The sequence below is a fragment of the Protopterus annectens genome, chromosome 1.part1 (assembly GCF_019279795.1).
Source record: "Protopterus annectens isolate FY-2018-M chromosome 1.part1, PAN1.0, whole genome shotgun sequence".
Taxonomy (NCBI): domain Eukaryota; kingdom Metazoa; phylum Chordata; order Ceratodontiformes; family Protopteridae; genus Protopterus; species Protopterus annectens.
This window is the reverse complement of record NC_056726.1, coordinates 1709860378-1709888137: the sequence shown is the minus strand read 5'-3', so window position 1 is coordinate 1709888137 and position 27760 is coordinate 1709860378. Positions and strand designations below refer to the sequence as shown.

The window sequence follows — 27760 nt, the reverse complement described above, 5'->3', positions numbered from 1 at the left end:
AGGACAAGCTAGTGGGCTGTGGGTAATTTTGTATACCGTAGTAAGTTGTACGTATTGGAGGTGGAGGAGGAGTTTAAGCCATCTTAGGGAAGGTAGGGCTTTTCAGTAATAAGTTAAAAGGGTTGTGTTTATGGCAAATTTGGCAATTTTTTTACAGCAGCTTTCTAGTGTTTTCTTAAGGAGGTCTGAAAGTTAGTTAAAATTGGGGCCCCATATAACAATGAGGGTAAGAGGTAGATTTTGACCAGAGTAATTTGGTAGCTGCGGTGATGAAGTTTTTATTCCCGTATAGCAAGCCTAGTTTTTTTTTTTTTTGGGGGCTTATACTGTTTTCTGTGTGTATGTCGAACTTGAGATTATCGTCAATTGTGACACCTAGTAGTTTGGTATGCTGAACCAATTCAGTTTCATTATTTTTGACTGAAAAGATATTAAAGTTTGTTTTGTTGGAGCTATAGGGTTTGTGGTAAAGAGAATGAGCTTTTTTTGGGGGGGGGAGGGGGTCAATAGGAGTTCAGCATTTGACAACCATGTTTCTATGCAAAAGAAAGCTTGTTGCATTATGTGTTGTAGATTACTTAATGTGTCCAAGATGCAGATGATAGTGGAGTCATGTACATAGTGGATTAGAGTGCCTTCACAGGAGTATGTTTATAAGTTATTGATGAAGACATTAATAATGGGCCAAGGATGGATCCTTGAGGTTCACATGTTGGGGTGGTGTGATATGGGGAGATAGAGCCCTGCTATTTTGTTGCTTGCTGCCTGTCAGTTAGGTAGCTAGAAAAGCACTGAAGTGTGGAGCAGGATAAATCAATGCTGGAAAGTTCTTTAAGGAGTTTGGGTTGAGATACCATGTCAAATGCTTTTGATACATCTAGAAATAATGCAGATACTATTAATAATAATTTCAATAATGCTGTTCACTTCCATGTCATTATACTATATTTTGCATGTCTTGGTGTCTCATAGTCTGTCATAACCCTCAGAGTGTGTTACTGAATTGCCACACCCCCCACCTACCCTGGGACCACGCTTTGTGAAAATGCAGATCCAAAGTGCAAAATACTTCTGAACCTCTGGACTAGTTAGTAATCTTGTAAACAAAATGGATGATCTTATATTTCTTAGGTTTAAGTTGTAGTTTCTATAAAAAATCAACATATTTATGAAAAACACAGTTTACAATGCTGATTACAACTTTTTTGTTTTTTTCCCAGTTTAACTTCCCCAAGTCTTTTGAGTTTCTAATACCATGATAGAAATACAAAAAAAGACCCCAATCCTAAGTCAAAGTATGATTAAAGTTCATGAAATTAGTATTGTTTTAATCTTTGATGTTAGGCAGAAGTGCTTTTCACGGGTTCATATTACGTTGTCGAATAACAACAATTCTGAATGCTCAGAAGAATGAAACTGCAAAATATTGAAATTTTTATTGTGGGGGGCTATACCCCCCACCCCACCCCCCACTAAATATAGATACCAACTCTGAGATTGCACTACAGTGAGGAAAGGGCAAATATTCCACTCTTCATTGTACTGCAATCCCGCAATCTGAACTTCAACATTTTGCAGTTTCGCTCTTCTGAGCGTTCGTAATTGTTGCCATTCGACAACATAATAGGAACCCCTCTTCACAGCACCAGCGATGTGCCCAGAACTGACTTCTTCTGCAATTCATATGGAGTTATATGTATTGTAATATATCTAAGTACAATTGTAAATTATTTTTTATAAGACCCATTGCTGCTAGTACTGTTGGAACTGTCTGGTTGTCCTTCCTCCATATTGCCAACCACTGTCACTTGCAGAATAGGAACTGAAGAATGACACTGACAGAGGTACACAGACAAGCCAGGTATATTAACCAAATCAACTTTAATAACAATAAATAAAAAATATATAAAGCAAGTTGAGCGCTTTCATTCTCAAGTAACAGACTTCATCAGAACTAAATAATTTAACAGCAAACAGCCTTAAATAGTCTCACAATTAAGCCATCCTGACGCAAACTGTAATCCTGCTACAAACTCATTAACTAAATCAAATGTAATTACTTACTAAACAATCAAGTAGCTCCAACAATATATGATTACATCATCCTGAAAATACAACCATGACTGATGATAATACTGAGCATATGTTCTTAAAAATATATCTGAGACTACTATAAATGTATATGTCTACTTGACATTACCGAAATGTGAGTAGACTGACATTCAGATTCCCAAGAAGAAAAGGTCGAAGTTTCAGCTAACTCAAACTTCAATTTATCGATGGTTAGATGACTGAATGTGTAAATAGCCGACACCCCAAGCTGAGCGTAACAGGAAATTCACTCATTTCCACACTGTAGTGTGATCTCGGAGTAGGTATATGTAGGTGGCAGGGGGGTTTATGTCATAGTCCCCCATGGGGTGGTGCAGAGGGGCACAACCCCCCCCCTACAAACATGTAAAATTAATCTGTTCTATGATTGTTTTTCATTTAAAGTTTCTGTTTTGTCATGACTATTCATGTCGGTGCTGTAGCTACCATCATGAATATTCAGTGGGATGTTTTGGATTTGCTGTTATTGGTTGGTGGGTGGGGTGTGGTTGTGGTTATATAAATTGGTTGGGTTTTATAAGGGTAGTTTACTGTTGCTATAGCGTTGATGATTACTGTCATATTTGTGTTTCTGTAAGTCTTCCTCTATGTTTTTAACTTTTTTGTATGTAGTGGGAGGATTTGACATTGTAGGGTAATATTTGTAGAAAATGTGTTCACAGTTTCTGTAGTGTTTTGTATTGGAGATCGGTAAGTTGACAGTTGGGTTGTTGACTTTTCAGGATTTTAACAGTTTAGATTTTTGGTCTCAGTGTTTTGAGTTTCGGTTAAGTTGTAGTTCAGTCATGTGTACTAGGCTCTCTCTATATAAATATATATATATATATATATATATATATATATATATATATATATATATGTATATATATATATATATATATATATATATGTGTGTGTGTGTGTGTGTGTGTGTGTGTGTGTGTGTGTGTGTGCTAGAAAGCTGATAGATTTGCTGTGAGCTGCAGAATTGGAATCTTTTTCAAACTAATAAGTACACTTTTTGCAACTTAATTGGCATTGTGCTGAATTATACACTTGCCTATTATTTATAGTGGTGCTGTATTGTTTCTGTCTCTTGTTGTCTCCACTGTGTTTTTCACATATTGTACTTATTTGACTGCCTGCACTTTAAAAAGTTGTTTTTGTTTAAATAAATTGTTTAACTGTTGTAGGCTACACACTAAAGTGTGATAGCCTTTTCTGATTGCTTGTAGTTGGTTAAAGCTGTTTTAAGTGTACTTTTAAGTGTACTTTTTACTATTTCTGCCTTATCTTTTCAAAAAAAAAATTCTTGTTTCCCACTTTTCTAAGCTAGTATAGTCTAGTTTTCAGGCTAGTGCTGAATTCAGGGCTGTGTTACAAATTTCTGAGTTGCCCATACTTACTTGGATAGAGGGAAGTTTCTCTGTTCACTTGTGAGAGAGGGGAACTTTGAGCAGCCATCTGTCCCTGGAGGAATGGTTCCAGCCCAGAAGTTAGTAGCTTAAAAACCACGTTTGCACAGTTTTGTGCGCCAGTCTGCACTGGTTAGCTAGGGTTAAATTATTCCCAGCTCCAGTAAGTCTCCTCTTCAGTTTTTCACTTGAAACTAGTCTAACTCTCAACCTAAGCACTCAAAAAGCATCCTACAGTCCAGCACTTGCTCAGACCTAATAGCAAGCACTAATATACCCCAACACTTGACTGCCCAGCAGGGCAAGGCTCTTTATCCACCCCTCGCCAACCAAGCGCCTAAGCAACTCACCCTACTATTCAAGCATGACTAAAGGGCAACTTCAGGTGTACTTTCCAGTCCAGCTGGTGAACCTGGGTAACCTGAGGCAATGTTACAACTGCCTCATGTACACAGACAGCCCTCTCTTCCTACCACAAAACACTAACATATGTGAGAGCTACAATTATACAACCAAAGTGGAGGCTAAGGTCTCTCCACCAAAGACTGGAACAGACAGTCATGAGGAGAAGGTTAACACTTACACCACACCTCCAGCCTCACACAGACCTACTAAACAAGCACTGGCAAAATATACACATAAATACACAAAATCATACTCAGAGGATCTAAATAAAAACCTGTAAAAGCATCAGAGAGCTCCAAAGCAGACACCCACAAAACCTGCACCTCCTGTCACAAACCAGACAACACATAAAACACAAAATCAATGTGCCGCACAATCGCAGCCCTTAAGGCGAAATAACATACCTAACACACTAGTAAAAGGTGACTCAATAGTCAGGCACACTGACGCCCCACTGGACAAGGAGAAGGTTACTGTTAGCTGCCTATCGGGAGCCAGAATCCACCACATAACACAAGTAGTCAGGTCACTCCAGAACAAGTACAAATATGACTCTGTCATTGTTCATGTTAGTGTGAATGACCTGAGATGTACCTCCCTGGACTACATGAAAAAAGACATGGAAGAGCTCTCTGATCATGTAGCCCAGGTGGGTATGACCCTGACTCTGAGTAGCATCCTGGCCTCACTAAGAATGATACCTCAGTATAAAGAAAAAAATGATCAATTTCAACAATTGGCTAAGCTTCTGGTGTCATTCAAAGGGGATCCAGTGTCTGTCAGCCTGGGATGACATGCTTGACAGGCCGCGTTGCTTCGCAAGAGACAGCTTGCACCTGTCACCCCTTGACTTTCGAATACTGGCCAAGGCTCTTGCTGCCCCCATAGTGCCTTTTTTAAGCAAGGCTCAAAATTCAAACCCACCACCGTAAACAGCACAAGTAAAAAAATGAAGGTTATGCTACTCAACGCCAGGAGTTTAAATCTCAAAATGCATGCACTTGAAGCACTCCTAAGTATGGAGAACGTCGACATCTATGCAGTAACTGAAACCTGGTTCAAGGCTCCAGAGAGGACTCCAGCACTACTGGGCTACAACTCATACCACACATTTTGGCCACAGAACACGGACCGAAACACAAAAGGAGGGGGTGTATCCATATTCATCAAGGATACTCACACCTCCAGGTTAGTGGCGCAGCATGATACCTCTGAGATCATCCATGTGCAACTAACATCAAGCAAATCTGCAATGCAAATTGTGGCCTGCTACAGATCACCCTCCATGACCCAGGACCACCACTCCACCTTTCTGGAGACACCGGAAAACATGAAGGTCCTACCGAACACCCTGATATTGGGTGATTTAAATTACCCTACCATTGACTAGGAAAACCTACTTGAGTACAAACACCCAGGCTCAGCGCTACCTGGAATTTATCAACTCAAATGCCCTGGATCAGCTGGTAAGCTACCCTACCAGAGGCCACAGCATATTGGACCTGGTCATCACCAACATGGGTGACAGGTGTTCCGTACCGGAGGTCAACCTGTCACTGGTTAGATCAGACCATAAACTAATCACCCTGGATGTCCATACCCCACCACCACCTCCAACCAAGGAAACCACAGTGAAAAACTTTTCTAAAGCAAACTTCACTTTACTTAAGGCAGAGGTGGTACGTTTCACAGCCCCCATGCTAAAGGATGACACTGCCCAAGATGCAAAATCCTTTACAAATGCACTCTGTGAGCACCTACAAGGATGCATGGATCATGCCATCCCTAGCAAAACCAAGACTCACTCCCTAAGAGAAGGAAACCAGTCTGGTGGACCCCTGCCATAAACAGGTTATACAACAGAAGGAGGAAACTAGTTGAGAAAAAAAAGCAAATCCCAAGAAGGAAAGACATCCCTGATCAGTATCAGTAAGAAACTAAGGTCCCTCATAAAATTATCCAGGGCTAACTTCATAAGAAAAATAGTCAAGGATTTGAAAGATAACCACAAAGTCTTCTTTAGCTATGTCATGAATCTAAGTGGCAACTCACAGATATGCTCTGAGCTAGTGCAAAACAGCATAAAATATACTGAACCTACTGATATTGCCAACATCCTGGCAGATAGATTCAGTGCAAACTTCACCTCCTTCTTAACTTCAAAAGGGCCCACAACAATACCGGAAAAGTTTAGTGTCCTGGAAATCACAGAAGCACAGATGAAAACAGCCCTTTCAAAAGCCAAAAACACAGCATCAATAGGGCCAGATGGTGTCCTAGGCTGCGTCTTGCACAAACTACAGAATGTACTAACCCCCCACCTAAGCACGCTGTTCAACCTCAGCCTCTCCACAGGCTACATGACCATAGAATGGTACACAGCAATGGTTATTTTCCTCCACAAAGGAGGGGCCACAACTGACCCTGGTAACTATCGCCCTATAAGCCTGACTAGCCTGGTCTGCAAGGTTATGGAGCGCATCATCATGGAACTCATTAACAAAGACATTGGGAACCTCCAAACACTTGACCCGACCCAGTTCTGCTTTGTTAAGGGTGGATCATGCCTACTAAACCTGGTTGACTTCTTTGAGACAGTCACCGAGGCCATAGAAGAGGGAAAGGTTGTTCACACAGCCTACCTTGATCTCGCCAAGGCGTTCAACACCATTCCTCACTCGGGTATTCTAGAAAAACTCACCAGCCTGAACACAAACCCCTATGTCACAAGATGGGTTGCCAACTGGCTTACAGACAGAACTCACATGGTAAGAATAGTGGGCTCCAGGTCCAACTCTAAACCAGTCACAAGTGGTGTCCCGCAAGGCTCATAGGTTCATAGGTAGGTACTAGGCTATCTGCCCAATTCTGGGATCCCTACTGTTCAGCATATATTTCTCAGAATTACAGGCAAACACAGAAGGACTATGGCTAACCAAGTTCGCCGATGATTGCAAACTAGGAGCCATAATTGACTCTCCGGCTGACACGGACATCCTTCAGAAAGACTTTACTGAGACAGACACCTGGTGTCAAAGTCATGGCCTCAAGCTAAATGCCAAAAAATGCATAGTCATCCCATTTGGAAAAACAAAACACCCACAAATTACCACATAGGCAGCAGCCCCCTTAATACAGAAGAGGTAATAAGAGATCTGGGGACCCAGATAGATAGTAATCTCTCCTTTGACAATCATATTGCCAAAGTAGTTAGGAAATCCTTCTATGTGGCCCATCTAATTACTAAGGGGTTCACATCTAGAAATAAAGAGGTTATAGTGCCCCTCTACTCGTCACTCATCAGACCCATCATAGAGTACAGTGCCCCATTTGGGATGTACCTCACAAGACACTTCCAACAGCTGGAAAGACCACAAAAGCACCTCACCAAGAGGATTACTGGCCTCAAACTTATGTCCTATGCAGACCGACTGAAGAAACTCCGGCTGTACTCAGTGGCATATCGCTTACTCAGAGGTGATCACTGCCTGACTTACAAAGCCATGTCCAACTCAGAATTGATGGACATGCTCCACCTAAAGAAATCCAAGTCACTTTGAGTCACGCGCTCTAGTGAGCTAAACCTCACCACAACAATAAATAGAATATGCTGGAGGGATAGATTCCTGTCACAGAGACTCCCCATGCTTTGGAACAAAATTCCTAACTACATTAGGCAGAGCCTCTCACTAACACTCTTCAAGAGAAGCCTTGACGAGTGGATGGGTAACAGAAAATACACCCCTGGGTTAATCAATGGGGCGGCAAAAGCTAACACACTCTGGCTAGGCTTAAAAATGCCTAGTACCTACCTATGAACCTATATATATATATATATATATATATATATATAGAGAGAGAGAGAGAGAGAGAGAGAGAGAGATACAATTTATTTATTTTATTTATTTATTTTACATTTGTTAACCGGGAGAGTCCAACTGGATATATGTCCATTTTCAGTGAAGGCCCAGGGAGAAAAGCTCCTGAACAGTAAAATCATTAACAAGAGAAACACATGTTAACCAAAAGTTTCATTAAACAATATATAGAGCACACAATTGTTATACTTCTTATAGAAGTATATTAAATATAAGATAGTTAACCAAAGAGTGTATTTGCCAACATTCACAGGCTGCATTAATATATACATGTTATAGAGGTGTTTAACAGCAAGTATAGCAGGAAGATAAAGTAGATAAATTTGATAACTCATTTCTACATGAGAGACATGCTCTGTCCTTTAGGTGTCTTTACAGTGTTCAGTGATACTATTACCCCATGCATACTAGTTGCTGGAAACAGAGACATGTGAGTTACTATCCAGGGGTATTACAGGTACATAATCTATGATTCAGGAAGTGCGTTTTGAGTAGTTTTTTGAATTGGGTGGTGGAGTTGTTATTTATTATGTGGGCTGGAAGGGAGTTCCGGATTTTAGAAATGAAGTGGCTATAAACGGATCTACCTGCCTTATTTTTAAAGTTTGTTACCTTAAGGAGGTGTTGGGTACTTATTATCAGGCATCTGGTAGTGGTGTAAGGCTGGAGTAGTTGTTGTAGGGCTGGTGTGTTGCCTGGATGATGTAGCACTTTGTGAGCAAGTGCCAGTTGGCTGACTTGAAGGGTCGGGGGAGTTCTAGCCAGTTGAGTTTTTTGAGGCTTTCACAATGGTGGGTTCTAGAAGAAGATCATGTGGCGATTTTGGCTATTTTATTGTAGCAGCTATCTAGTTTGTTGAGCTCAGTTTTTCAGATATTGGTAAGCATGAGGGAGGCGTAAAGTAGGGTCAATAGGAGGTGTGTCCTGGCTATGGTAACCTTAGTGTGACTGGTGAGAAACTGTTTGTTGCAATAGAGTAGGCCCATTTTTCTGTGGACTCTTTTAATGGTCTGGGAGATATGAATGTCAAATTTAAGGCTATTGTCAATTTTGAGGCCTAGCAGTTTGGTGTGACTGCTGGGTGTGATGGTGGTGTTGTTATGAGAGGAGATAGAAAAGTCAGATGAGGAGGGTGGATATCTGTGAGGGGTGAAGAGGAATAATTTAGTTTTGGCTGGGTTTAGAATGAGGTTTTGGTTAGTGATCCATGTTTCTCCCAGGGAAAATCATTCTTGTGTTAGTGAAAGGAGGTGGTCAAGGGAGTTGGCTGCACAGATAATGGTGGTATCATCTGCATATTGGACTATTGAGGCTTTACTAAATAAATATAAAAATACATATATAAATCTAAATATAAAAACTTATAAATAACATATGCATAAAAATGTCCTGTAGCAAGATATTACAGGACATGGTTCATAGGTTCATAGGTTCATACTAGGCTATCTGCCTTGGGACATTTACAAGCCTAGTCCGAGTGTGTTTGGCTTTTGCCACTCTTACTTAGAATTGGTAGGTTAGTATAAAAGCAAACTCATTAAATACCGCACTAAGCAAACCAAAATAGTATATCTAAAAGAGTGTATTAATGTAAAAAGGGTCATGAAAGGCTTAAAGCTCTTTAAATTCAACCTGGTAGCAATTTGTATTTTGAACTAGTTGAATTGTTCAATGGTTTTGGTTTAGAGCTTATGTGCGTTATGATTAAAAAATTATGAATGCCCATAGTTTGATCCAGCTTTAGGTTCACTGCCAGTATGTGATCTGCATGCCCTTGTTATAAACAAATGGTTGCCACTAGAACATCTCAGAATGCAGTTTAACAAAAGTCAAGATGAAATCCAAATGAACGTTTAACATGCAGCTACACTGTCTCAAAAAAGTACATTAAATCATAGTTGAACATCTTTGTCCAAAGGGCATCAGTGCAGCATCCCCCTTCCCCATGCCCCATTTGAATACACCTAATGGATTTTTACACAAAGACTGCACGTTTGATTTTCTAAATACAAATAGGTGGCACCATTATCTGTAGTGCTGTTTAACATTACCAACATTTAAGTGTTCAGTCTTAACCTCTGTTTTGTGCTTTTGTGGAATTCGCATGTTCTTTAAATGCCTACATAATTTTATCTGGGTATTCCTGTTTCCTCCTATCTACCAAATGCCTGCTACTACTAGTGATAGGCTACATTAAAAGATGGCCATGATTACTCCATTTACACTTGAAGCAAGGGTTGCTGAAAAAAATTGTAATGATCAGGTTAGTTCCTAGGTCAACAAATGATTAAACGATTATAATAAAGAAGAAAAGAAATATGACTTTGGATCCATTGACACTGTATTTTCCAATTTCTGATACCACAGTAACATAATAGCCAATGCTAAACTATATTATAACTGATTTCACCTTTCAGAAATGCAAAATCATGCTCTTTGTTCTCTTACAGATTGCGGAGGGAATGGCATTCATTGCACGCAACAACTATATCCACAGAGATCTGAGGGCAGCCAACATCCTGGTCTCAGATAAACTCTGCTGTAAAATCTCAGACTTTGGATTGGCCCGATTGATTGAGGACAATGAATATACAGAAAGAAAAGGTGCAGTATGCTATAACCAGTGGGGTTTGAGAAGGAGGTGGCACTGAATAAATTATTGATTTATAGATGTTTCATAAATAGCCAGGCAATCCAGTGGCTGACTGTGTAAAAAAAATAAAAATACAAGAACTTTTACAGGAATGGCACAATTAGAGACAATTTAATTTATTTTTTGAACATAGGACAACATGCAGAGAATCTAACAAAATAAGAAACAAATGAAGTAAATGTAAAGAAGGGTGAAAAAGGTTTGCAAAAGTCAGGCAAAATGTACAAACTGGACAGTACCATTGATTCATATCTGTTGATAAGTCTGTCTGACTGATGTATCTTTAGATTCAAATTGTGTGCCTTTGTTCATAGGTTCATAGGTTCATAGGTTGGTACTAGGCTATTGGCCCTAAGGCCTATGCAAGCCTAGCCATAACAATTCCCTGGAAATTTCTTTCCACAATATTTACTTCTCTGGGCCCTTGTCTAGCAGGGCGACTGACATGATCCCTGGGGTGAATTTCCTAACTCCCATCAAATCATCAAGGTTCCTTTTGAAGAGGGCCAATGAGGCGATGTGCTTGACATGCATGGGCAGTCTATTCCAGAGTATGGGGCGTCTTTGGGTCAGGAACCTATCCCTCCAGCATGTTTTGTTCATTGTGATGATAAGGTTTACATCCCTGGAGCGTGTGGCTCTATGGATGCAGCTGAGCTTGTTTGAGAATCTAAGTGAGTTTGTGTGTGTGTGTGTGTGTGTGTGTGTGTGTGTGTGTGTGTGTGTGTGTGTGTGTGTGTGTGTGTTTGACTGACAGCAATGAGACAAAATACATTACTGTGGCCATTATTTAATGCAGGTGTGTATGCACTGATTCATTTGGTCACATCTTTTTTACATAGGTTGGAACAGACAGCCACTAGATTGTCATCTTGAGGACTGTCATATAGTCAGTAAAGCATCTGTAGTTGGTAGTCACGTGTGTGTATGTCTGTGTGTGTGACAAAAATGAGCTTAAATATATCACTATGGCCATTGATAATTTACTTATTTAATTTAATAATTAATTATTGCATTTATTAATTTATCCATTCTTTCACTTGGTTGCACTAGACATCTGAGATGTATGCTGTTAATAAAGTGGTTGCAGTTGGATTGCATTTATTCACTTATCCATTCATTCACTTGGTTACACTAGACATCTGAGATGTATGCTGTTAATAAAGTTGTTGCAGTTGGTAGGCTTGAAGGCAGTCTAGAGGTTTATCCATTCATTCATTTGATCACACCAGCCATCTGAGATGTACACTCTGAATAAAGTGATTGCAGTTGGTGGGCTTGGAGGCAGTGTGTGGTTCTCATTTGATCACAGTTAAACAGTCATTTGCAGGTTCATAGGTGATTACTAGGCTAATGGTACAAGAGTCTTTTCAAGCCTAGCCCATAATAGCCAGGATATGACTGCATTATATCTTAATTCCTCTGATGAGGAATGGGGTAGTATCAGGGTCATGGGTCTTTGGGTTTTGGAGCCCTGAGTCATTTTACAGACTACCTCTGTCCATAAGGGACATGGGCAGTACCCAGGTAGTGAATTTATAGTTGTGCATCCATTTATCCAAATTCTTTCTGAAGAGCATGAGGGAAGGGTTTTGTTTTACAAAGATGGGAAGTTTATTCCATGGTAGAGGTAGCCTTTAGGATATGAATCTGTCTCTCCAGCAAGTTCTGTTAGAGTCACAATGAAATTTGTAACCCTTGTATATTTTTTCTTGCAAATATGTAACATTTTATGGCTTCATAGCTAGGCTAATGGCACAAGTGCCTTTACAATCCTAGCTAAATAAATACTCATTTGTTAACCTCAGTGGATACGGAGTCCTTTTTTAGGGGTAACCCAGGAGCAATATCTGGTTAATTTTACTTGCTCAAGATTACACAGCAGGCATATGAGGGCTGAGAGATTCAAACCCTATACCACAAGAACTATAGCTCACAGTCTTAACCTTCTGCTCAAACTGCTATGGCATAGAGGGATGAAGTCCTGATTAGAACCCAGATGGCCTGAGATAGAATGGGTTGAGGAGGATGAGAGGTAGTGCTTGATGTCAGCTTGCCCATCCTGGGGAAGAGGGTGAGCCAACCATGAGCTTTGCTTTGCCAGGCTGCTTTTGCACATTATCCTTCAAGGGGCATATGCGATTATGCTGCATTTCAGCTAGATCTGTCTAGTCAGTTGTTTCCTGCACCCTCCCTTGAAGTCACTACCACCTGCAAGTATTATTATGTTGTATAAAACAGACAGATTTAAACATGTTGTGTGTGTGTGTGTGTGTGTGTGTGTGTGTGTGTGTGTGTGTGTGTGTGTGTGTGTGTGTGTGTGTGTGTGTGGGTGTGTGGGTGTGGGTGTGTGTGTGTGTGTGTGTGTGTTGCAATATACAGCCAATCAGGAAACAGATTGTGGATCCAAGTGTGTAGTGAGTGAAAGTAACCAGAGTTAGCAGCCGGCTCCATAATGAGAGAGTGAGACCCACCACTCATACCTTTCAACTGTACAGATTTTCACAGAATGTCCAGATTTTTGCCTTATAGTTTTGATCTGTTTCTCATAAAATTGTGTTTTTTCTGGCAAATCACTAGGAAATTGAGGGTTGAAGTCAGAAAATAATGACAGGCATTTGAGTTTCAGACTTCATACCCCTCAGAAAATGTATGCTAATTCAAAACCTGTTGTTCTGTCAACTCAACTTTTTAAGTTTGTAAGAACAGTATTTAAAAACTATCCATATTTTTGAGCTTTTGTCTCCCCAGTATTTATGGCTTTGTCCAGATTTCTTTCTCTAAGAGGTTGAGAGGTATGCCACCACCTGAAAACAATATGATCAAATCACAGGCATTAAAGATTGCCAGAATAACTACAGACTTGGACAACTTCCTGCAGGACGTGACACACCTGACAAAAAGCATTATTGGAAAGTTGCTACCAGGAGAGTCACACAGACAGGGTTATGTAACTGATTATTAACAGACGGAAGAAAATGGTATATTGCTCATTATGCCTATTGTTCCCCCTTCCCAAAAGGGAAGCAAATAGTGACCTCAGCCACTGCCATCAAGAATGGGACAAAGACAGTTACATCCCACTTTAATTTGATTCTGGAAGTATCAGAAATATTATTACCGGAAATTAGAGCATTGTAAAAATACATGATCCTATATAATAGAGTAACATTTGTGAACAGCATAGGTAAAAACACCGGGTAGTACCAAAAAAAAGAATATCTTATTTCAACTAGGGCTGTATTGTTTCCATGTTACCTTTTCTTGTGGTAATTATAATTTTTGCTGTTATATGAGCAATGGTTTCCACTGCAAGGATGTCATACATGTAGGAAGTCAGAACACCTGCAGCAGATTTTATACTGAAAAAGCCTCAAAAAATAGTCCCAAAGAATACATCAATTGTATGCTATACATAGTAACTACAACAGTATGTTTTATCACCTCAAGACACCCAATTAAATTGCAACTCCATTTATTGGATTTGATGTTAGGTGGTAACTTTGATTTTGTCTTAGCAACAAAAGAACTACAGTGGCAGATACTTCTTGACTTCTGAAGACACCCTTGAATTACTAACCATTATCACTATCAAATATTGACTAAAACTTAAAGAAGAAAAAAGAACTCACTCAAAAAATATTGATTTGGACAATTTCTTAAGTATGTATTAATTGATTTTGTATTTACCTTATATGTGTATCAGCAATATTTAAGTTTGTTTTAGTTCTCTATCTTTCTGCCTACCTATTTATTTAATTTATTTGTTTTAACTTAATTCTTTAAGTTTGTTGAGATTCCTGCATTGTACACTAAACTGATTCTGTGTTAACACATGCACAAATTGTGTTTTGATGCAAATGGAAACTTTAGTTGTAGTTAACATACAGGTTTGACTCTCGTAAAAATCTAGTTCCCTGGCTTACGTCATTCTGCTGTATAATATGGGCTACCTTCATCTTTTTTAAGTTTTTTTAAACACAAAAGAATCAGATAGGACTCAGTAGCTTGCAATAACACAAAATCACTTTATTGACACTTCCGTAATTTGCAATTTCATCATTAGAACTTCATCAGAACCTGGAATAATACATTAGGTAACACAACAAATATAAAATCAACAGTCAGTATTCAAAAGCAGAGTACACATGATCAAATAAATAAACAGATCTATGACATTCCATGTAAACAAAATAATGTACATAAAATACAATAAAACATAAAGGGGGGAGTTTAATAAAGCCTACAAAGTTGTTTTCTACTGTGTGCATGTCACGGCACGATGCTCACACAGCTACAAAAATGTTTAAATTCAATAAGCGCTGTGTAGCAGCTCACACCCCCAATCACACAAGGTATATACCACACCATGCTAACTAACTGAATTACATGATAAATAACCTATCTAACATGATGGAGCTATTGAACAAGTTATAAAGCAACCATGTAGACTCCTTGCTGGTGTTCTTCATGAATTAGAAACATTTTTAAATACAGCCACGGAAATGAGTCTACATGGATAGAAAAAATGTAATGCAGCTTTGCTTCCCCACCCCCAAATGAACAGTACACATTGTAAGTAATGCAGCCAATATCTCTCAATATCTTAGAGCAAGAAATCTGGACAAAGCCATAAACAATAGTGGGAAAAGAGCCACAAATAGGGTCAATTTGTAAATATTGGTCTTACAAACTTAGAAAGTTAATAGAATAACAGGCTCTGTGTTAGTAGAAATTTTCTGAAGGATATGAAATCTGAAACTCAAATGTCTCATTATTTTCTGACTCCAGTCTTTAATAACTTGGCAATGTTTTGCCAAAAAATCACATATCCATCTAAAAAACTACTTCTCTGTGCAGATTTATCCCAAAGTAATATTTCCCCTTCTGTGTTCAGCATTCAGCTCCCCTTCATTGTCTCTAGTTACACAGTTGCCAATGGTGTAGATTCAGGGCTGTCAGCAAGGTGAAGATGCAAATGAGGTCTGAACTCTTTAGAATTGCTGAGTTCCAAAAAAACTGGATCCGTGTAAGGATGTAAACAGTGTACAGGCACTGCCCCACTGTTTTTGTGTACTGGATGGCAACTGTGAATACTTACATTGGGGGTGTCAAGTTAGACTTGCAAATTATTACATGCACATTTGTCAAGGTTGGAAATGCAAGTAAGCAGCACACAAGTCACAGGTTCTGTTTCATTAACATCAAACCTTCTCTTTGTTTGTTGACAAACTGTGTTTTCTCTGTCAGTTTTTTATTTTATTTTATTTTTCAGTATTTGCATTATGCTGCACTTCACCCAATCAGGGGAAACAGAGGAATACTCTGTTTATTTTGTTTGCACAATGGGAAAAATGGAGAACTTAAGAATGGTTAGTAAATAAGGGAATGCTATGTAACCATTCCAGTGACAGCATTGTTAAAGTCTGACAACTAGTACTGAGTTTAGGAAATATACATGCTGCTTAACTGACTCTGTGGCAGCATGTGTTAATGCAGTGATGCATTCCTTTTTTTTGGGCCAGATGGTACTGGGTTTGAATACAGATGTAATAAATAAACAACAAAATTGCGACCAACGAACAGGTACTGGTTCCAATGCAAAGAATAAAGAGAAAATATGTAAAAACAAACAATTGCATACACGGAAACCCAACGAATGGCAGTGCTGACAGTCCCAGGCAACTCAAAACGAATTAGTAGTGTTCATAGCACCAATAACGCCAGTAGACCCAATGTTTCAGGAACAGCAAATTTGCAGCAATGCACGTATTATAATAAAAAGTTCATAAAAGCAAATAAGGCGACAGTCTAAGGACCATAGATTAAAGCTTTAATAACAGAGTTAGCGCTTTCACCCGTAGGCTTTTTCAAACTCACAAACATTTCCCTTAACTAATACATTATATAAAAGAATAGATCACTTCTCATAGGTCGAACAATAAAACAATTAAGAATAATTAATAAGGTTCTTAAAAGCATATCATCCTTAGAATTATATACTTTATAATACATACTTAAAATGCTTATTAGTCATATATATATATAATAATGTTATGTTTACAATATATATTACACAATAATGTCAAAAACAAAAATAATAAATAATACTCATAATAAAAAAATTACACCATCATTAGATATTATACTAGATCATTAAATATAGATTATGTTGAGCAACCTAGAATTCTTTTCATATATTAAAATGCATACAATTTATACTAATATCTATATACCCTTCTTTAATCTTCTTTTCTTCAAAATGGGTTTTATTTGAACTTTATCATTCAGTCCAGGTGGTATGTCCGCCCTAAGGTGGATAATCCATCTGAGCTCACATTCTAAAACAAAGTTATCGTAGTCCCCTCCTCTATTACTGGGATGAACTAATTGTATAACACGGAACCTAAAACTATGGTCCCTGCCTAGACTATGTACATGCTTTGCAAGTGCATTATGTTCAGAGCACTTTTTGATGTTATAAATATGTTCCCTGACTCTCTCTCTGAGTTGTCTACTAGTTTTACCCACATAGAAACAAGTACAACCTGTGCATGTAGCTAAATAAACCAGACCTGTACTCAGACAGTCTGTTCCAGTATTAAACCTATAAATCCTATGTGTTATTGGATGCTCAAAAACAGTGCTTTCATCTATATAAATGCACTGATTGCATTTTGTACAAGGAATAGCATTAGCCTCTAGGTCTCTAGAAAAAGAGTAATGGCTACTAAGTGAAGGATAGCATAAAATTCTCCTGAGATTTGGCTTATTACGAAAGGTAAAAGCTGGTTGTCCTCCTACCAGTTTACCTATTTTTTCATCTAAGAGAAGTGTCTCCCAATGTTTCAAAACACTATCCTTTAGTGGCTCAAAATCCTTTGTATAATATGTTAAAAATTTAATACCCAAGTCTTCATTCTTATTATTAAAAATGCCATCACCGGTGTAATCAGAAAAGTATGGCTGTGCTATAGAATCTCTTAGAGTATATACATTCTTCAATGCCATATCAAATACTTCCGCCTGATATCCCCTCTCATAAAAATTATTCTTAAGGAGCTCAGATTCCATTTGAAATCCTTCTAACGTCAGATTTAATCTAGATGCTTTCATAATTTGGCCTTTTATGACGTTATTAAAGACGTACCTGGGGTGCATACTACTTCTGTGAAGAAGTATATTTCTATAGCAGGCTTTTCGATGTATAGATGTATTTAGCAAGCCATTAGGTAGCCTCTCTATATTTATGTCCAGAAAAGATATCTTATCATATGAAAAAGTGGACGTAAATTTAAGGAAATCAATAAGATCATTAGTCTGAATAAAAAATTCTTCTAATTCCTGCTGGCTACCTCGCCAGATAAAAAAGAGGTCATCCACAAACCTATAGAAGCCTACATGCTTCTTATAGCCTTCCAAGGCAAACATAGATTCCTCCTCCCAGTCCGCCATGACCAGGTTGGCATAGCTATTGGCACAGGCTGTGCCCATAGCTACGCCTTCCTTCTGTATATAGAGATCATCACCAAACATAAAAATATTATTCATAAGTACAGTTTCAAGAAATAGTGCTAATAACTCAGTCCTTTCACCACTCATATTCGTATTCCTCTGCATATATATAAGGATCTTACTTATGCCCACATCATTGGGTATTACTGTGAATAGACTCACTACATCCATAGTAACCAGAATAAAGTATTCATTGTCATTTAACATCTTTGTATAAGCATATAGATCTATCAGAAATTGTTTGCTATCTATGAGAATATGTTCCTTAGCCCGAACCAAAGGTCCCAAATGATGTTCTAAATATAGTGCTAGTCCTTCAGTAACCCACCCTTGACCTGATACTATGGGCCTCATGAGTGGATTAGTCATAGTCTTATGAATCTTAGGCAGTCCATATAGTATAGGGATGAGTGGATTTTCTACTTTTAGATATTTATACAACTGTAGGTCTGTATCACCACTAGTTAATAAATCATCTAGGGTAGCATAAACTCTAGTTACCTTATTCATAACTTCAGTCATATTAGTACTTGCATAAAATTTGTCTTCATTTAACATCCCTTTCATATTATTCATATAGTCAACACGATTCATTAACACAATTGGTCCTCCTTTGTCTGCTGGTCGCACAATTAAAGTGTTATCCTGCTTCAAAAGGGTCATTGCCTTACGCTGTGCTTTAGTTAAATTATCTTTATAATATCTCATAGTTTTTCTATTAGAAGTATCATAAAGTTTATGGATGTCATTTTCAACCAGTTTTGAAAAAATATCCAATAATAGATGTAGCGTTGGTATATACAGACTGAGAGGATGGAATTGTGATGACATATTATGTTCACCATGTTTACCATTGAATTCTAACTTAAGCTGTACATTGCGGACAAAGCTCTTAATATCTATGATCATGTCTGTGACATCACCCCTGCTAGCTGGAATAAAGCTAAGGCCTTTATTTAAAAGCTGTAGCTCATCAGTAGTAAGTAGTCTATCAGAGAAATTTACAACTAATGAGTCACTGTTTTCTCCCACATCTTTTTTAGAGTGGGTCCAACATGTTCCCCTTCCTGTAGCTTTCTCTTGTGTCTTCCTCTGCTTATTGACCTCTTTCTTTCTATATTTTGATGTGTGGCTATGGGGAAAGGGATATTGGGTTTTTCCATATTCACAACAAGGTTACTACCATACACTTTTTTCCTAACTATCACTTCAGGTGTTAGAGGTATCTTATTTATCACCATATTGCCAGAATTACCCAGTGTCTTACTCATTTCTTGTATAGGGCATACATCCCCTGTACATATTTGTATATCTTCTACCAAGTTATTCACAATTGATCCATTTACATCTGGCCTAATTATGCTGGATGATTCATGATTGTTAGAAGTAATAGCACTTGATGCATTGATTTCAGTTGCATTCACTATAACATTCCCAGTGTTATCAGAAACAGCAGTAAATTCATTATCATTTCTAGCATTAAAGCGTGGCCAAACAAAGACTTGATTATTTTTAAAATCTGTAATGTCTCTATATAGTTTACTCTTTTTCTGTTCGAGCACACGCTTTTCATATAGAGAAACATTATCTAAAAGTCTTTCCATTAGCAATTCAGCTCTACGCGATTTATATTTAGTAGTAATGCTGTTATATTGTTCAGTTACTTTCCTTCGTAGCACATCCTCTTCTTCTTTATAAAAATCATTGAGTAGCCTCATATAGTCAAAACTTAAATTAATGTTTAATTGCTGCCATTTAAATAATAGCTCGGGATAAAAAGTACCTGATGTAGGCATTTTGAGCACTCGTAAACCACGAGGAACGACCTTCCTCTGGATTCAAGCCTCAAAGTGCTGTCTCTGCAGCTGTAGTTTCTTTAGCCTTAAAAAATCCATTTCCAACATGTTTAATACGTCAGATAGTCCAGCAGTATCATCGTTAGCATTTCTCTCCTCGTTGTCCTCAGAGTCAAAGTCTAACAGTAAAAGCATGTTGATTGTCGCTTCAACACATTCAAAGAAGCAAGCTTTCTTCCGAACAGATAACCCTTCACCTTCCGGGTTATACAGAAGCTCTACATTAACATTAGGACTCGCTGCCATCCTCCCTTGTTGGTCGAAGAATAAGACAAAATAAATAAACAACAAAATTGTGACCAACGAACAGGTACTAGTTCCGATGCAAAGAATAAGAAGAAAATATGTAAAAACAAACAATTGCATACATGGAAACCCAATGAATGGCAGTGCTGACAGTCCCAGGCAACTCAAAACAAAATAGTAGTGTTCATAGCACCAATAACACCAGTAGATCCAATGTTTCAGAAACAACAAATTAGCAGCAATGCACGTATTATAATAAAAAGTTCATAAAGGCAAATAAGGCGACAGTCTAAAGACCATGGATAGAGCTTTAATAACAGAGTTAGCGCTTTCACCCGTAGGCTTTTTCAAACTCACAAACATTTCCCTTAGCTAATACATTATATAAAAGAAGAGATCACTTCTCATAGGTCGAACAATAAAACAATTAAGAATAATTAATAAGGTTCTTAAAAGCATATCATCCTTAGAATTATATACTTTATAATACATACTTAAAATGCTTATTAGTCATATATATATATAATAATGCTATGTTTACAATATATATTACACAATAATGTCAAAAACAAAAATAATAAATAATACTCATAATAAAAAAATTACACCATCATTAGATATTATACTAGATCATTAAATATAGATTATGTTGAGCAACCTAGAATTCTTTTCATATATTAAAATGCATACAATTTATACTAATATCTATATACCCTTCTTTAATCTTCTTTTCTTCAAAATGGGTTTTATTTGAATTTTATCATTCAGTCCAGGTGGTATGTCCGCCCTAAGGTGGATAATCCATCTGAGCTCACATTCTAAAACAAAGTTATCGTAGTCCCCTCCTCTATTACTGGGATGAACTAATTGTATAACACGGAACCTAAACTATGGTCCCTGCCTAGACTATGTACATGCTTTGCATGCACAGATGTATCTGATACTTTAAAATACTTTTCATTACAGAATGATAATGCAATGACATGAATTGTTTACATGAGATATGTTTCTGTGTGGTGGCATAGCTGAGCTGGGTTAAGACGCATTGCGTGGAGTTAACTGCAGCTCTTGCCACTGCTCACCTCACTCCATATCTGCCTGGAATGCTCAATATCAGCTTCTCCTCCTCCTGGTCTAACATAAAATGATGGAGAGCAGCCCCTCCGTCCAGTGTAGACGTGCACCAACAGTGCAGTGCACAACGCTATGCACCATCCCTGACTATTCAATGCTGGTGATAAACTCACCACCCCTACTACTGCTCCCAGAGGGAACCACTGGCCTATCCTCTAGGGCAGAAGTACCTGAGGAGGCAGGTAGTGCAGGGGCAGCAGAGGTGGTGCTGCCAGGTTGGTTGCCAGATGTTTTGGCAATGGTGCTGAGGCTGGTAGACTGGAACAGGTGGATCCTGTGGGGCAGGCCTTACCCCACTGTGCTGTAAAGCATTTCATGATGTGGAACACATGGATAACATGGACACATTTTGATGACACATAATAAAATAAAACAAAAAAAAGATAAGGATTGGAGTGAGAGATAAAAAGAGATACATTAGTATCTTCATATGTTACATACAATGCATTAATACAATTATTTGACTCTGTTATCTTAACCTTTGCTCTTTAGACTACCACTGTCTAACAAATAACTTATTACTTTTAAGTCTAGCATATCCTAACAGATGCACACTTTACTAGAGATTGCAGCAAGTATTAATTTGCATGTGCATATATTGCACATATGTATGTTCCAGTTATAGTTTACAGCAGGGCATGTGTGCCACTGGTATAGAGCTTTTACTTTAAACCTTTAAGTTACACATAATTGAAGAATTAACAGTTACTGTATAGTTGGGGAGTGTGGTATTTGAACCCACCACCACCTGTAACTAAAGGCTAATAATGCATTATTGGTTTGTGCTACAGGCTAATGCATGCATACTTGCTTTTACAGTTGGAATATGTATGTTCAATTTGATACAACTGCATAAAATACCAAACAAGCTATCTTTAACTTGTAATGCTACAATAACAGTACTATTCTGCTGCATACTTACCGCATGTCTCCCTTATCCTTGTCACTCTAGTGGCATGAGTCATAATATTGCACTCCCTCTCTGTGACAGCTATGGAAAAAACAGAACAGAATAGAATACTATTATGAATACCAGTCTTGCCTATATTCAGCTTTTAACTATCTGCATTTGATACTTAGACATCTGTGGGATGTTCCCCATCCTAAATTCCTTGATCCAAGTATAGAGGGTATCCCTCTTCCTCCTCCAGAGGTCACCCTAATGATGCCTACACTGTTCACCAGTGCTGGGGATACTGCCTGCATTGGTTACAGCCCAGGCCAAACTATTTCAAGCCTCTGTCTTAAACTGGCTCACAGAATAGTCCCCTGCACCAGCCTAGCACTGTGTTGTTTCACTAGGAGTTCAACACAAATCTTGGACTCCTCAACACCCCATCTCTGAGCCCTAAATCTCACACCCTCTTCACAAACTCTGGCAATGCCTACTGAGCATGCCTATGGCTGTCTACACCCACAGCAGCTGGTGTTTCCCCCCTATGACTCCTCATCTGCTTGTGGCTGTGGTGAACTTGGCATTAGTGGTGGGATGTCTGCCCATTCCATTTGCTGATCCTGCTGCAGCTGTTTCCTCAGGAGTATGTTGTGGACCATGGCATATACTCTGAAGATGTCTGTACATGTCTGTGGGTTGTGCTACAGGGCTCCCCCAGATGTACCTAGGCACTGGAACTGTGACTTCAAAAGCCCAAACACACACTCTATGACATCTCAGGTTTAAGCATGTACCTCATGGCATTCTTCCATGAGTGTGTGTGTGTATTTCTGATCGGTGTCATCAGCCATGGTTCCAATGCATAACATGCATCCCCCAGTGAATGACCCTGTGGGATATCCCCCCCTAGCAAACATTTAGTACAGTTGGGAGGTGTGCCAGATATGTGAGTTGTGATAACTGCCAGGATTGCCAGCACACATGTTCAAGATGATTCTCTTTACATTACACATGACTTGGCAGTTGATACAGTGGTAGCTCTTTCTGTTAATGTAGACTCTACCCTGTTCCCCAGGTGGTGCCTTCATTTCTACATGAGTGCAATCTATGTCACCCAGTACTTCAGGATAGTATGCTACCCAGTAGAACTGTTGCATATTGCTGGCCCTCTCCTCAAAACTATGGAGAAAATATATGTGTTCACTGGCATGTTGGAACACAGTATCCAGTAATTGGTAGAGGATCCTGGATGCTGATGCCAGACACCCCGGTCGTGTCTCCTGTTGGTCTCTGAAAGGTACCTGTAGCTAAGATTCTAAGGGCTACACATACCTTAGTTTCCACTGGGATGGGTTCCCCTCAGTTAGCGCTGGCTCTGAGTTGAGGGTGGCAGAGGTCACAAAATTCCTGTAGTGTGTCCCTTTCCATCCTGTAGTGCTCTACCATTTCCATATTATGTAGGTTGTAATAAGTTAAACATGGCCTGAAATCTCTTCTCCTTCTGAGCCTAGGCCTGTTGTCAACAGCAGCAGCATTGGTTTCAGCCTCTAGCCTGTACAAATGGATTAGGGCAGCAGCAGCAGTCCCTAACATTCTGTCTGTGTAGACTTTCTGTGTCCATACTCAAAAACTTTTGAAATCTGCTGGCAAAACCAGCATGGAGTCTACAAGGAAGCTTTACAGCTTGTTGAATAGTTCCATCACGTTGGTTGATTAACATGCAATTCAGCTGCTTATGTTGTAACTAGGATTTACAAAACACCGACTAAGACAGTTGCAATCAATTGATAATCTACTCCATTATAAAAAGGCAAATGTGTAGCTTGCCAAACTGATGGTGAGGAGAGTTGCTAGATGTTTGCAAGATGCAAAGAAAAGCTTGTTCTTGAGGATATATCTGTACAGATGAGTATTGAACTTCAGCAGGTATGCTCCCATTTTATTACCTACATAATGCATATGCTGGAACGAAATTAATAATAATGTGAAGCAAGGGCTTTTACACTTTTATCTGTATGCATTAGTTAGAAGTGTACTGATGGCATGGGCTTGTTTGTCAAGCCATTTCAGAGGTACACGACTGACAATATATGAAAATGGAATGTTGTGTGATAAATATCAAAGTGAAAGTTAACTTTATTATCATACAGATCAACACAGTGGAAAAAGTGTGCATCACTGCATGAAATTTCAATACTCAGGCTCATGCCATAAGAATGACAGTTTACAGAAGGAAGAGAGATTAAATTAATAATAAAAATACTAAAAACAGAAATCAAAATAAGATGTCAAAAATAAATACAGTAAAAAAGAAAAAAAAGATTTGAAAGCTTTTACAGCAGGAACAAAACAAATAAAACAACAAGAACAAACTATTATAAGGATATATAAAAACAATAACATAACTAAGTAAATAGGTAAACATGTAAAAAACGTACCCACCATCAATATATGCCATAAACTTACACTTTACAGTTTTCATAGTACAGATAGAGATGTATAAAGTGAGTTATGTAGAGAGTTATGTAAATAACAGTGACATACTACACATAAATAATGTTTTACCCATTTAGTGGGTGAGGTTATGGGTTTGTTGTTCAGCAGTTTGATAGCATGTAGGTTCATAGGTAGGTACTAGGCTATCTGCCCGAGGGCATTTATAAGCCTAGCCAGGGTGTGTCAGCTTTCGCCGCCCCATTGATTAATTAACTGATCCTCTGTCAAGAAGAGCCAATGAAGTGATCCCAGGGATGTATTTTCTGTTACCCATCCACTCATCAAGGTTTCTCTTGAAGAGTGTTAGTGAGGGGCTCTGCCTAAAGTAGTTAGGAATTTTGTTCCAAAGCATGGGGAGTCTCTGTTTCAGGAATCTATCCCTCCAGCATGTTCTATTTATTGTTGTGACGAGGTTTAGCTCACTAGAGCGAGTGGCTGGCATGACTCGGATTTCTTTAGGTGGAGCATGTCCATCAATTCTGAGTTGGACATGGCTTTGTAAGTCAGGCAGCGATCACCTCTGAGTAAGCGGTATGCCACTGAGTACAGCCGGAGTTTTTCCAGTTGGGCTACATAGGACATATGTTTGAGTCCAGTAATCCTCTTGGTGAGGTACTTTTTTGGTCTTTCCAGCTGTTGGAAGTGTCTTGTGAGGTACATCCCAAATGGGGCATTGTACTCTATGATGGGTCTGATGAGTGACGAGTAGAGGGGCACTATAACCTCTTTATTTCTAGATGCGAACCCTTTAGTAATTAGATGGGCTACATAGAAGGATTTCCTAACTGCTTTGGTAATATGATTGTCAAAGGAGAGATTACTATCTACCTGGGTCCCCAGATCTCTTATTACCTCTTCTGTATTAAGGAGGCTGCCACCTATATGGTAATTCATGGGTGTTTTGTTTTTCCCAAATGGGATGACTATGCATTTTTTGGCATTTAACTTGAGGCCATGACTTTGACACCAGGTGTCTGTCTCATTAAGGCCTTTTTGAAGGATGTCCGTGTCAGCCGGAGAGTCAATTATGGTTTCCCGTTTGCAGTCATCGGCAAACTTGGTTAGCCATAGTCCTCCTGTGTTTGCCTGTACTTCTGAGAAGTATATGCCAAATGGTAGGGGTCCCAGGACCAAGCCTTGTGAGACACCACTTGTGACTGGTTTAGAGTCTAACCTGGAGCCTTCTATTCTTACCGTGTGAGTTCTGTCTGTAAGACAGCAGGCAACCCATCTTGTGACATAGGGGTTTATGTTCAGGCTGGTGTGTTTTTCTATAATTCCCGAGTGGGAAATGGTGTCAAAAACCTTGGTGAGGTCAAGGTAGGCTGTGTGAACCATCTTGCCCTCATCTATGGCCTTGGTGACTGTTCGAAGAAGTCAACCAGGTTCAGTAGGCATGATCTGCCCTTAACAAAGCCGAACTGGGTCGGGTCAAGTTTTTGGAGGTTCCCAATGTCTTTGTTAGTGAGTACCATGATGATGCGCTCCATAGCCTTGCAGACCAGGCTAGTCAGGCTTATGGAGCGATAGTTACCAGGGTCCTTTGTGGAGCGGAATAACCGTTGCTGTGTGCCATTCTATGTAGCCTGTGGAGAGGCTAAGGTTGAACAGTGTGTTTAGGTGGGGGGTTAGTTCGTTCTGTAGTTCATGCAAGATGCAGCCTAGGAGACCATCTGGCCCCACTGACACTGTGCTTTTGGCTTTTGAAATGGCTGTTTTCACCTGTGCATCTGTGATTTCCAAGACACTACATTTTTCTGGCATTGTTGTGGGCCCTTTTCGGGGTGAGAGGGGGGTGAAGTTTGCACTGAATCTTTCTGCCAGGATGTTGGTGATATCAGTAGGTTCAGTTTATTTGTGCTATTTTGTACTAGCTCAGAGCACATTTGCAAGTTGCCACTTAGATTCCTGACATAGCTAAAGAAGGCTTTGTAGTTATCTTTCAAATCCTTGGCTATTTTTCTTTCGAAGTTAGCCTTGGATGATTTTATGAAGGATCTTAGTTTCGTACTGATACTGATCAAGGATGTCTTTCCTTCTTGGGATTTGCTTTTTTTCTGAACTAGTTTCCTCCTTCTATTGTATAGCCTGTTTATGGCAGGGGTCCACCAGACTGGTTTCCTTCTCTTAGTGGAGTGAGTCTTGGTTTTGCTAGGGATGGCACAATCCATGCATCCTTGTAGGTGCTCATAGAGTGCATTTGTAAAGGTTCCTGCATCTTGGACACTGTTATCCTTTAGCGTGGGGGCTGTGAAACTTACCACCTCTGTCTTAAGTAAGGTGAAGTTTGCTATAGAAAAGTATTTCACTGTGGTTTACTTGGTTGGGGTTGGTGGTGTGGTGTGGGCATCCAGAGTGATTAGTTTATGGTCTTATCTAACCAGTGACGGGTTGACCTCCGGTGTGGAACACCTGTCCCCCATATTGGTGATAACCAGGTCCAGTATGTTTTCACCTCTGGTAGGGGAGTTTACCAGCTGATCCAGGGCATTTGAGTTGATAAATTCCAGGAAGCGCTGGACCTGGGAGTTTGTACTTGAGTAGTTTTCCCAGTTAATGGTAGGGTAATTGAAATTACCCAATATCGGGGTGTTCGGTAGGACCTTCATGTTTTCCAGTGTCTCCAGAAAGGTACAGTGGTGGTCCTGGGTCATGGAGGGTGATCTGTAGCAGACCACAATTTGTATTGCAGATTTGCCTGATATTAGTTACACATGGATGATCTCAGAAGTATCACGCTGTGCCACTAACCTGGAGGTGTAGGTATCCTTGATGAATATCGATACACCCTCTTTTTTTGTGTTTCGGTTCATGTTCTGTGGCTGAAATGTGTGGTATGAGTTGTAGCCCAGTAGTGCTGGGGTGCTCTGTGGAGCCTTGAACCAGGTTTCAGTTACTGCACAGATGTCGACGTTTTCCATACTGAGGAGTGCTTCGAGCACGTGCATTTTGAGATTTAAACTCCTGGCATTGAGTAGCATAACCCTCATTTTTTTATTTGTGTTGTTTATGGAGGTGGATTTGACTTTTAAGCCTTGCCTAAAAAAGGCATTATGGGGGCAGCAAGAGCCTAGGCCAGTATTTGAAAGACTAGAGGTGACAGGTGCAAGCTGTCTCTTGCAAAGTATCGAGGCTTGTCGAGCATGTCGTCCTAGGCTAACAGACACTGGATCCCC

At 39.3% G+C, this 27760-nt stretch overlaps 1 protein-coding gene across 2 annotated transcripts in view; it reads left to right on the top strand.

Moving 5' to 3' along the window:
• The window catches only part of LOC122811896 (proto-oncogene tyrosine-protein kinase LCK-like), a 1092777-nt gene that overhangs the window by 826000 nt on the left and 239017 nt on the right, over positions 1 to 27760 (top strand). For both annotated transcript variants that reach the window (XM_044084047.1, XM_044084056.1), the window contains one exon: positions 10240 to 10393. In XM_044084047.1, coding sequence (XP_043939982.1) covers positions 10240 to 10393 — 154 coding nt within the window. The remainder of the gene's footprint in view (positions 1 to 10239; positions 10394 to 27760) is intronic.